Below are 12798 nucleotides of genomic sequence, written 5' to 3'. Positions count from 1 at the left end.
GGCGCGGCCCCGCAGGCGGCTCGTTGCGCAGCCGGGCGTGCGGCCCGCGCGCAGGGGTCGCTCGCTGCTGTTTGGCTCTTGGCGCCCCGCAGCGTGGGCTGAAGGGCCCCAAACCTCGCAGTGCCGCTCAGGCCGCTCTGCGGTAGGCGCGAGGCAGGGAGGCTGCTGGCTGGAATAAAAGCGGTGTTGTTTTCTCGTTGCAGATACCTTACGAGTCTTTGTACTAGAGAGCATGGAGTCTGTCCTCAGTGCTCATCTGCAGTGGTTTATGTGTCAAGTAGACTTCGAGGCCGTGTGGCATCACTCCTCCTGTTCCTTCCTCTCTGAAAAGAGGGTAGCTGCTTTCTGAGCCATCGCATACCAACTTCATTCATTCCTAGATTGTCCTCAGCTTCTTGTTTTTTCTGAGGTCTTGCTGAGATTTAATTATTTTTGGGCTCAGATGGTTATAAAGTAATTTAAGATGCTCGTGCTACTCTGTTTTAACTCTCTAACTGACTTTTATATTAAGAGACATTGGTTTTACTTGGGAATGGTTAAATGTCCAAGGAATTCAATTCTTTAAGGATAAGGGCTGTTTTATTTGRCATTTTTTGGCCTACAACTTAAACTTGCATCTTTATTCTTTTTATCCTATGCTTTTTCTGTGTTATGGCTGCTGCAACAATAGTTCATGATACATCAGAAGCTGTAGAGCTCTGTGCTCCTTGTGGGTTATACCTTAAGCCCATTACAAAAATGACCATCAGTGTGGCACTTCCTCAGCTGAAACAACCAGGAAAATCCATTTCGAACTGGGAAGTGATGGAAAGATTGAAAGGTATGGTGCAAACCCATCAGTTTTCCACTCTGCGGATTTCTAAAAGCACAATGGATTTCATCCGGTTTGAAGGAGAGGTTGAAAACAAAAGTTTGGTGAAGTCTTTTCTGGCATGCCTTGATGGCAAAACAATAAAGCTGAGTGGCTTCTCTGACATTTTAAAAGTCCGTGCTGCAGAATATAAGATTGACTTTCCTACCAGACATGACTGGGACTCATTTTTTCGTGATGCAAAAGATATGAATGAAACTCTGCCAGGGGAAAGACCAGATACTATTCATTTGGAGGGCTTACCTTGTAAATGGTTTGCAGCAAAGGATTCTGGCTCAGAAAAGCCGAGTGAAGAAGTTCTTATAAAAGTTTTCAAGAAATTTGGAGAGATACGTAATGTGGACATACCTATGCTGGACCCTTATAGAGAAGAAATGACTGGCAGAAATTTTCACACTTTCAGTTTTGGAGGCCATTTAAACTTTGAAGCTTATGTTCAATATCGGGAGTATGCAGGTTTCATTAAGGCCATGAATGCCCTGCGAGGGATGAAGCTGATGTACAAAGGTGATGATGGCAAAGCAGTGGCTTGTAATATAAAGGTGAGAACTGCAGGCTCTTATATGATAACCCGTGTTAAAGAACAAATACAGCTAAAGTCCTGTGGAACAGCCATAATAGTATGTTAAAAGGAAAATGATAGAAAGAAGAAAAATGTGTCCTTTCAGACATAGAATGGGGGGGGGGTTGTTCTTTTGGGAATTTTTTGCTCAATGGAAGGACCAAATATATGAACATGACTTGTTAAATTCCATGATTAGTGGTTTTTGAAAATTAATACGTATCTGTAAGTATTGTCATTTCACTTAAAAATTCTAATTCTGAACAAGTTCAGACATATTTTGCTAGAAGGCTGACTTAAGTGAGTTGTTCTTTTGTGTACCACAAATGGAAGTTTTGGGGGAGAAGTTCACAGCCTCCTGCATTGATAATGAGGTCTACCAGACAAGTGTCAGCATTCTGAAATTTAATAGCTTGTGGCCTATAAGACCTGTGGGATACACTATTAATCATGATTACTGTATTTCATGTACAGAAAGGAAGAAAAAAAATAAATCACATGTTAAACTGTAGCACAGTTTCCTCTGAATCCAGTATGTTGAATTCATAATATTTATATACCGAGGTTTCCAGATCTCTTCTTTTTATGTAACCCCATTGTCTTAGAAAACAGAAGTATGACAGGAGAGGACAACATGGTCTCTTCTGATGTAATGTCTATGAAAGTATGGCCTAAAGAAGACTTGCTCTGATATGCTTGGAGATTGTCCTCCCAGTTACATATCAGTTGAGTGAAGTGTTTGCTTACTTATTTCAGTGGGCTTAGTAGTCATTCATCAAATCAGGAAGTGTATTTCAGGAAAAAGCTCTACTATTTCTTTTTGTAATATGGGAACATGCAAATACTTATTTAAGTTTTATATTATTAAGTATAAGTAAAATACTATAATTTTTATCTTGTTACAAAGCTTGTCAGTTGGAGCATAGAAACTCTTTAGGCCTTAACTTTCTTATTTTCAAGGGGATGTGAAATTCAGACTGTCACTTACATGCACTGGATCAGGGTTCCCAAATTTAGTTTGCCCATGCAGGAGGAAGAATGCTTTCCTGGCAGCTGCCCTGGAGATTGATAGGAAAGAGAGAGGGCAATGTTTGCAACTGTGCTGTCAGGACAGATCTCCTTCATACAAGGTTACCATGCTGTATGACCCTTCCAACTTTGTTTCTCTTTGTCCGTCCTTTTAGTCTGTTACTGGAACATCCTTTTAGATAACAGTCTGAATGAATTAAACTGTGGAGTACATACTCTTTGTGCTGCGCCCCATGGTTCATATCTTCCACTGACTAGGGGGCCTGCGGGCGTATGGATCCCTGCCTGCCTGCATGTAGGTGGTATCTAGTATGGGAAATCAGGACACCAGGAGTGTGATGTGTGCTGGGGTCCTGTTCCAGCGCATGATCGATCAGGGCCAGAGTACACCCTTAGGTTCTGGAAGGCCCAGGTCTTATGGTCCAGACATATGTATCCTTCCTTTCGCTTGCATTCCTATAATCTCAAGCTTGTAGCCTCAGACAACAACACAGCGTAGCTCGGTTTGGGAGTCTTTGGGTTAAAATTGGTAGGGAGATGCTAAACCAGGTGTTAAATCTTTTAGAACTGTTGGGTTTTGTTTTTGTTTGTTTGTTTTTCCCACCTCCTGCTGAACTTAAGGTCCTCAGTGTGACACAGAAAGGGAGGCCTTTTTAAGGCCCAGTTCTACCTAGTGCTGCACAGTCCCCAATTGTATATGTGAATTGAAAGATGTCTGTATGTTCATATTCTGACAAGCTGAAACCATTAGACAGCCAGGGCCTAAACTACACAGGGTTTACATTTAAAAGTCAGACACACACAAAAGTGTAAGCTGGTACCTAATTGTGCTAGTGTGCAGACATTTAAATTAAGAGACAGTTTCCAGTGTTTATAGTGCTCTGGAGCTCCCTCTGTTTTGAAGCAGTTTTTCTATTTCTGATGGTATGTGTCCTGTGGTTTGGATACCTTTCTACTAGATAAAGATGTGGTGGTTGTTGTGGGTTTTTTTGTGTGTTTGTTTTTTGTCAACTTAACACTGGTTTGAATTTTGTTCTATAAAGGTTTCTTTTGATTCAACAAAACACCTGAGTGATGCATCAATTAAGAAGCGCCAGCTTGAAAGGCAAAAGCTTCAAGAGCTTGAACAACAGAGAGAAGAACAAAAACGTAAAGAGAAAGAAGCTGAGGAAAAACAAAAAGAGGAAGAAAGGTAATTGTTGCTTATTGCTCTTTGATATATTTTTCATAATAAAGCAAACTGTTCCTTAATGACACTGTAAATACATAAGTACAGACATCTTAGCACGAGATCTTTCTTTTCAAAGGAAGTTGTCATCTTTGAAGTTTTTCTGAAAGCTGATGTTACAAAGCTCCAATTATAGCAAGCAAATAAAGATGGCAATACTGATTTGAGTTAATAGGTGTAGTCTGTAGTTTGACGTTAGGTGTAATGAAAATATTGTAGATCYGGAAACATTGAGATAAGCAAGTGTTTACAATTAGCTTTAATTTCATTTTCTAAATGAAAATTGCAGTCGTCTTCGAGGATAATACTTAAGGCCCCTTTATCTTGAGTGTCCTACAAAATATTTAATTAAAAAAGTATAATTTCAGTATAATAAAAAAGGTAAAGTCCAGGTCAAATGCACTTGTATCTAATAGCTGTATCTAATAGCTGTGAACTTCTGTGTTTAAATGATGTAAGTTTTTGCGAATTTGCAGTGTATTTTTCAGGCTGTAGGTAGTGCAATTTGGAGCTGAGGTGACCAAAACTAATTTTGATGTTTCAGTGGAATTGAATAGCCCTTATCATAATACCTGTGTTTTCTAGTAATTCCATGTAAAGTGACCCATTATCTTAGCTGCCTTTTGAGTGTTAGAGTAAAATGAGTAATTTTGGAAAAGATATTTGCCAACAGTTATAAAGCCCTCTTAGTTTGTCTTATTAAATGTAGTGGCTGATATCTGCATTTTTATATCACCAGTTATGCATGAAGCAGTAGTAAAATTATATAAAAATAGGAAAAAAAAAGACAATTGTTCATTTCCTCGCAATAATCAGAATCTCAGTTTTTTCACTATATACAAGATAGAAGTTCATAATTCATAATTTACTTTCTTAGCATGTGGCAAATATATCACAAGATTGCTGCTTGCTTACCTCTGCTTCTGGGTTGCATTAGAAAATAAAAGATTTGTGGGGATTTTTGTTTGCTAGTAACTGTGGTGCTTTGTTAGTTCACGTGCAAATATGGCTTAGTTATTGACAAGTTACAGAAAGCAAACTAACTGTCCTGGTGATGTCTTACAAGCATATTGCCTCTGCAAAATAGGATTTGATTATAATACAGGTTAATGCAATTTTCTTTTTCTAAAGTGAGTTTAGTAAGGCTAGCACTGAATTTTCAGCTCTGAAGGCTGAAGTCTTCTATACCCTGAAAAGTTCTGTGTAGGTAGCAACAACACAAACTTCCATACGCTGTCACATAATGTGCTTCTACCTGATGTGGAGGGACTACTTGTAAGGGTGAGAGGAGTTCAGTGTCTGTGCCCTGGCTGGTACTGGATTTCTGAGGCTACAAGACCATAAGCTGCAGTGGTTGAAAGCTTCACTGCTTGGAAGCTGTTGTATCCCTAAGCTCAGTTCTGCTACAGTTGCTGAAGTGAAGCACTTAAACTGAGTGAGAGCAGTGTGATCCTTTTGAGGAAGAAGAGTTCAGGGATTAGCAGACTTGAAGATGAACAGGTTGTAAACAAGTTTTTTTTTTTTTTTTAACTTACATGTGTGTAAATGTAATTCCAAGAGCTGGAAAATTACCTAATATATAGTTCTGAAGAAAATGTGCATTGTAATGTAATGACTTAATGACTGATTGACTTTATAGACATACATTGATTGCCCAGCTGCCTGGTGCATCACTGTTGTGGTCTCATTGGTTTAAAAAAAAAAGATTTTTGTTTTAGCCATGTTTCATGTTTGGATTATAACTTCTTTTTAAATATTGACAGCCTTATTTCACCATCATAAGTAATTGTTAAAAAGTAAAAATATGAATCTCTTTTTAGGAAGCAAAGAGAGCTTGAAGAATATGAGAAAGAGAAAAAAAGAGAAGAAAAGTTGCGCAAGAGAGAGCAGAAACAGAAAGATCGTGAAGTTCGAAGAAACAAAAAGCAACTTGAAAAAATACAAGCTGAAGAGCAGAAAAAACTGCAAGAGAAGATAAAGCTAGAAGAAAGGAAGCTCCTGTTAGCTCAGAGAAATCTTCAGTCCATTAGACTAATTGCAGAACTGCTAAGCAGGGCAAAGGTAACTTCAATATTTATTTCAGAAGCTAATGAAGAACCCAGCAGAACAAAGCCTTTTACTGACTTGGGGGAGGAGCAGAGGGAGTGCTATTCATTAAACAGCAGATTTAGTACCTCTCCAACTGCTGTTCCTTAGACCACAAATTCGAAACTGTGCAATGAAACAGTATTTCTCCCTTTCTAAAAGATGCACATGTACATAAAGTGAAGAGTGAACTTGAACCTGTAGTCCCAAATAACATTTTTCAGCATGTAAACTAATTGGCAGGCTTGCTCTTAAGTCCAGAATAAGAATGTGTAAGCATGATAAAGTAAATTAAACACAGAGGATAAGATGTGAAACTCCCAATTACTAATTTCAGTTTTGATGCTGTTTTCCTTGTGGCCTTCAGCAGTTCCATCAACTACTCTTTCCAATTAGAGAGAATGGAGTTTCATTAGGTGATGTTTGAAAATGTGCAGAATGTACATTTTTCTCTACAAAAAAGTACTATCAGCTAAGGCTTTGAATGTTACAATCCTTTCTCTCTACTGGCGTTGCTGTTATCTTTCAATAAAACCGGATATAATTTGCTTAAGACTTTGAAGTCATATTGGGGTAGTGTAATTCATGTTAAGGTGTGTGGGKTTTTTTTTTGTTTGTTTGTTTTGTAGTAATGCAAAAGGGTATGGCAAAACACCCTTATATTCCTTGATGCCAGTATATCTCAGGACTAGTTTTGAATTAGAGCTCATATGGTGCTGTGTGGTCAGTTACATGCTAGGAGAGGGGAGAAATACTCTGCAGCTGTTCTAACTTTCCAGCTGTAAAATAGAGACACTGTTTAATACAATAGTCATGTGTTTCATTCACTCCCAGAATTTTGAGGACTGCACTGAGCTGGTTTGTCTGGGGCAGAATAAAAAATAAATGTTTAAACCTTGTTTTTTAGCATCATGAATTTCTAAAGTGGTTGACAAAATGAAAATCAATTTTTGTATAATATGCATGTGTTTAATGTTTGTTACCTTTTATGGCCACATTGTGAAGTGATCTGTGAATCACAGATTGCAGAGCTCTAAGAGAAAGTCTTATGTTCTATATTTTTCTTCATGTTTTATATTTGACTAAAACCTTCAAGTGTTGACCCTGAGAAATGTATTTCAGTACTTCAAATTCCACATGTTGTTCTAGCTTGTGTTACACTTGTCAGATAAAGTTTAGTCTTTATGGCTCCTTAATCTTTGCATTGTGAAACTGCCAAGAGAATTTAACATTTACAAGAGTTTGTGGATTAATATTAATGTTTTGCCTTATGGTGGTTGTATGTTAGAGCATTCTTTTTTCTTGGGGGGGCAGGGGGACACTTATTTTGAGAGTCTTAAGTTCCTTATGTAAGACACTGTTTTCTTGCCAAATTACTGCTTTCATGTTACAGTACAACTTTGGAAAGACCAGTAGGTTTACAAATACTTTCTCATTTACTCTCACCTTTCTTTTGACTATCTTTCAGACGGTAAAGCTTTTGGAGCAGGAACATAATGAAGAAAAGATCCGTCTTCAGCAGTTAGAGGAGAGACGAAAGCTACAGGAGGCTGAGCTCAGACGTGTGGAAGAGGAAAAAGAGAGAGCACTGGGACTGCAGAGAAAAGAAAAGGAACTGAGGGAGAAACTACTAAACAATCTTCTGAGCAAGCAAATGGATGCAGCTCATCAAAACAGAGAGGAAACAGAAGCATCTCAGTCTGGTTTGCTAAAAACTGCTGGTGGTGTTCCACACACTGTGTCATCCAGCTGCATCACTTCTACCTCGGGGCAAGCTGTTGCAGGCAAACTAGCTCCAGGCTGTCAGAGAAAAGCAGTATCCCCTGAGAGTATAAATACTCAATGCAAGTACTTGAATGGCAATATTCATGACAGAGGTCACATCAAGGAAGGCCAGAAACTTCATACTGCAAACTCTGAGAGGTGTTCTGAGAAAAGAAGTTCAGGAGTGCTTTCATGTATTCCTGTCAACAACCAGCAGCAGAAGAGCGTCTCTAGCTATGACCAGAATACGTGCAGGAAGGACTCGCGCTGTGAGCAGAGCAAACGTAGCACAGAGTCAAGGAGAAGAAAGAGCCGTTCGTGTAGCAGCATAAACACTGATGAGAGTAAGGGTAAAAGAGAGAGGAGCAAATACAGAAGAGATGTGAGTTATCAGGATGAAAAGTGCAGGAAAGAAAGGAGGTTTTATAAACACTCTAGCAGAAGTTACAGTCCTCGACGAAGCTATAGTCCTCGCCGAAGAAGTGTAAGCCCCAGACGTTCCCGTTATAGAAGAACTCGCAGTAGGGAACGTAAAAGGGACAAAAGAGAGAGAAGTCATAGTCGCAGAAGTGTGAGCAAGAAACGAAGATATCGGAGGAGATCACTGAGTAAGCAAAGGAGTACTTGGAGTGGGTAGTAGAGGCCTTGGCCATTTGGAAAGGCTGTGGTTGGACACAAGGGCCAGAAAGTTGTAAACCAGACCTCATYGGTGTGACTACTATAGAAAACACTTGTTTCAACCAGTGTCTAACTTGCATCCAGTTCCTGAAACCAAGAAAATAGATGCCTGATTTTGTTGAAGTTTCTTTGTGCTTTGTTGTCTCTTTCTAGGTTTTTCCCATAATGTAGGTATAGCCACCTGTGCTTGAGTTCATATAGTGCTAAAAGCTGACCTGTTTTCTCGATTTTCGATTTTTTTAAATCTTTTTTTTTTAGTTCATTTAGTTTTTCATCTCTTTATCACCTAATTGGGATCAAGAGGTACATGGGTGTCAGTTATAGGAACTCCAGGCGTGACAAGCTATTACATATACACAGATATAATACAAAATGCTTTCCGGTGCACTCAAATCACATGTAACAAAGTAGAGGTTTTGCTGATTGAGCCAGTGAGCCATACTTTTGTATAGTTCTTAAAACTGACTATGAAGATGCACAGGATATCTTTTAAACTGCTGTGATTCCTTCATTTATCTGTATGGTGCCAAACTTTGTGGCCCAAATTATACTGGCATGTAATGCCATTTATATAATAATTCTTTCCATGTAAGAAAGGCACATTGATGTAGGAAGTAAGAAGCAGTGGTAAAATGGTTGAAAAGTTGTTCTGTTATTTTGTTGACATATTTGGCTTTGTAATTACTTCAGATGACAGAGAGTCACTTGAAGCATTTTTTTCAGGTACGTACAGAGCTAGCAATTGCCTTTTGAAAGGGGCCTTCTTGCTAAATTATTTTTACTTGCGGTGTTGGAAAGTAAGGCTGCAGTGTCTCTTGTTAAATCCATTTAAGAATACTTTTGCTTCTAAAATGCAGCTCAGGAATATTAAAAGCTATAACATTATAGTGGAAGAGTTTATTTTGCCTTTTTATGGTAAAACTTAAAACAATCTGTTTCCAGTGAACTGAAATGGCTGTTTTCATATGTCAGTATATTAAAATCTGCAGAAGTATCATATGAAAACCTGTTTGGTGTTTCTTGAAAAAATCCCTTGATAACATGTTTGGATAATGAGGTTCAGCCACTCTTCTTGATGGTCCTGTGATGTACAGCTATGTCAAATGTTAATTTGGCAGGGTGTGTGTTTTTTACCTACAGCTTTCAAATGCCATCTTCCTCACACTGATGCAAAAAATCAAGGTGCATCCCCTTCCTGGAGTGCCTGAGCAGCACATTTTCCTCAGCTTGGTTCCCAGCTGGCTGAATTTGACTGTGCTGGATCTATAAGGGTTTATTTCATACTAGACTATGTTGCTGAAATCTTTGTAGTCTCTAGCTGCAGAAAGAAAAGATAGACATTCTTTTCTCCTCCTGGTAATTCATGTTTTTAAAGCCCACCAATTAATTTCATCACCTTTCAAGTTTTCGTAGACTTCTGTGAACTGCACTAATATCTTGGAGGCTGAGACCTGGATTGATTTATCTAATCATTTCTACACCATTAACTTCTTGAATTCTAAGCAGTTGTCTTCTATGGAGAGTTCATGTTTCCACAGTCTTTTTTAAAATGTTAAAATCCTGTCTGCCTGAACATAAGTTCATCTTTGGTAATGATAAAGCTAAAATCCAATCTAATGTTGATTGAGTGTTTGATAAGGCTTGTAGAACACCTGTTTGTGATGCTGCTTAGTCTGCTCTTAAGTACTGACACACCATCCCGGTAACTTCCTGTCCAAATACCACACATTAAAAGGTGTATTATTCCCTCTGCGGTCCTGTCAGGGACTGAGCTAATGGCTGTCAATAGCAATGTCTTTGAGCTCAGGATTAGGAGTCTTACTAGTATAGTATTTCAGTATATTCTGTGGATTTCCCCTGGGGTCAACTTGTTGCGTGGGGCTCTTGATGCAAAATAAACTTGATAGAAGTAACAAGGGAGATTGTAGTTTATAATGTCTGGAATGCAGACATGAATGCAGTGTTATTGCCAAGTCTGGAAGCAGCTAAGGCAGTAGCAGTCACCAGAAAGTGTTTCCAARTGCTGCTGGAAAAGTCCAACAGCTTTGTTAGTTTATGTGGAAAATATGGCAGTGCTTGGTGCCTTCTCTGGAGTGAAAGACTATTAAGAGCAGGCTTGATATTCCTCCCCCCCTGTCCCAAATGATTATATTCCACAAGCTTCTGTGATGTCTAGGGCAATTGCTGAGGCTGGAGAAGATAAATCTAGACTGGGAGGGAGGGTTCTTTCCCTAATAGCTTCTTACTGAGACAGTCTTAGCTGTTAAATTGCTAATCATTTAACCTAGCACACCATATCCAGTATTGGTTTCATATAATGTCCTGAAAGTGCAGTAATGTAAGGTAACTGGTTTGTTTTKTTTTTTTTAATAGTGTTCAACCAAACTGATTTTTTTTTTTAATGGCAGCTTTGGGAAAAGCCAAAAAAGCTACTTACAAATGCTTATTTTTCAAAATGCAGAGGGAATGTGGGAGAAGTCTTCTTTCAGTTGGCCAGCCAACTCAACCCAACCCARTCAAAACCCTTTAAAGCTCCTACTAGTTCTTGAAGTAGCCCAGTAAATGCTCAATGCAGTTTTATCTAGTCTAACACTTAGCAGTTTTTGTGTTCTCAAAGTTCTCCAAATGTCTCCAAAATGTTTTCACTACTGAAGCCCCTGAAATGGACTGCATGGTGTGTGTGTTTGGGGGGGGGGTTCTTCCTCTCTTCCAGACCTCTACCTCAGGGAGCAGTGTCAGTCTGTTTGAGGAGTGTTCTGGCTTCATATTACTGCTTTAGAGATTTCAGAAACAAATTAATTGATCTGCCAGGTGTTCCCTTGACTTAGTGGCTAGCTCAAATGCCGAATATGGGTGAGCTGTTTTACGATCATACAACCACTCTACTTGAAATTCAACTTTTTTTTTCTTAACCATTCTATGAAGGTACAGACTGTCAGTCACTTAGATGCACAGTGACGTGGACTCCAGAAAAATTATGATCCTACAGTGACCTGGGCTGCAAAATAACTCTGTGCAAGCTCACTGACTGGTGTGGTGCATCTTTTTAGGCAGTCTCATGTCTATTCCCTAGATAAAACTTGCTCTGTTATTTCTCTTAGTAACCCAGGACTAGACATGTTCTAGTCCAGCTGGCCATGTATGGGCTTGATATTATGCCCATAGTTCAATGCTGTCATGCTGCAAGTAGCCTGCTACAGTGCAGAGCAGCTGGTCAGTTTAAAAGCCATTCAGGTATCTTTCCACAGCTCGGGTCTGTTTGCTGGCAGTAGTGTGGCTGTATTCCAGAATAGCAGTGGGTACCACCATGTTTGTCTTCCATTGTTGCTTTCCAAAGTCTTCATTAATGATGGGCTTTTAACTGCAAGGAAGCTTGAAGAGAATTTAAACTCTCCTCTTCTAATACTGTCTCAAATACAAATTATGCCCTGCCCAACATCATTTATTCAGGTTTTTATTTTGGCTGAGGTGCGTGTTTACACTACCGCAAAATCTTCACTGATGCAATATGCTGAAGATTATTATTTCTAATAGTAATCAATTGCTCTTTGTTCCATACTGATTGTGAGTCAGTACATCTCTAAGAAATACCTTCTGGGAGTCTGTTTTTCAAAAAAAGCACCTAGCACACCAGCAAGGCCACATATCGGCTTCTAGAAACCTAAGCACTTTGGTTACTGATATTTTTCCTCCTCTGGAAGAATACTGTGATGCTGAATTCTTAAATCTAACCTGATTGCGTGAATATGTAAGACTAACTTTCAGGAGCTGACTAGCTAAAAGCAGATAAAATTAGTAGATTTATTTTCTTCCATTTTGGTGCATCTCTGTTAAGTGACTTTGATTTCATATAAAAAGACAGATATTTAATGTCTCTCCTTTGACATCTTAGATGCTTTAAAACTGTCTTTTTTGAAATGAACTCCAAACTCTGATCAACAAACTTTAGTCTAATTAACAAACCAGTTCCAATAATCCACACAACTGGGTATGTTATTTAGTAAATTTACAGCACTTAAAGTGTTGCAGTTACAGGTTCTGATATGAATGTCAAGGAAGCTGAAGAGTATAAGGTTAAGCAACTAATACTTATCAAAGACAAACCAAAATAGCAAATAATTTTGAAACACTGAGTTTATGTTGGTATGGTTGAGTATTAGACAGTCTGGCTAGCACCTATGGCTACTCTGATATCTTTGCTTTCAGGCTGTTAGCTGCTAGAAATCCAACTATTAGAATGTCTGCAAAGCTATCTGAATATTTTACGTTGGTTATGTAATTCTCATCAACCATTTTTAGTAGTAACCTGACTCTCAATGTTTTGGTCTTCCTGAGTTGCATGTTACCTTTTTTCATTGCCTCAAAGTTACATATCTTATTCCATTTGACTGTCAATATTCAGATTTCTTTTCCTGGGGAGTAACTTGGAGCATATATTTTTTTCACAATTTGTATCAGAAAATCAAGGGTCTGGATGAGCAAGACTGTAAATCTTTGTTTCTTCACCCTCAGTTAATTTACTGTTTGAAAAGTTGGAGCCTGGGTGTCAGCTTTCATCTTGACTGAAGATATGGCAGCCCC

General features: G+C 38.7%; 1 protein-coding gene across 2 annotated transcripts in view; it reads left to right on the top strand.

The window, feature by feature from the left end:
* The window catches only part of AKAP17A (A-kinase anchoring protein 17A), a 9491-nt gene extending 280 nt beyond the window's left edge, over window positions 1–9211 (top strand). The window contains exons 2-6 of one of the 2 annotated variants that reach the window (XM_026054969.1): window positions 204–409; window positions 671–1413; window positions 3506–3654; window positions 5511–5751; window positions 7244–9211. In XM_026054969.1, the coding sequence (XP_025910754.1) occupies window positions 739–1413; window positions 3506–3654; window positions 5511–5751; window positions 7244–8176 (1998 nt within the window). In that variant the 5' untranslated portion in view covers window positions 204–409; window positions 671–738 and the 3' untranslated portion in view covers window positions 8177–9211. Of the gene's footprint in view, window positions 1–203; window positions 1414–3505; window positions 3655–5510; window positions 5752–7243 lie in introns of both variants that reach the window. The other variant, XM_026054968.1, reaches the window with a different exon arrangement.
* Window positions 9212–12798: the final 3587 nt, after the last annotated feature.

Source organism: Apteryx rowi, unplaced genomic scaffold (genome assembly GCF_003343035.1).
Source record: "Apteryx rowi isolate R43461 unplaced genomic scaffold, aptRow1 scaffold_979, whole genome shotgun sequence".
In the NCBI taxonomy this organism is placed as follows: Eukaryota; Metazoa; Chordata; class Aves; order Apterygiformes; family Apterygidae; genus Apteryx; species Apteryx rowi.
Note: the sequence above shows the minus strand (reverse complement) of the source record. Positions and strands in the feature narration are given on the sequence as shown.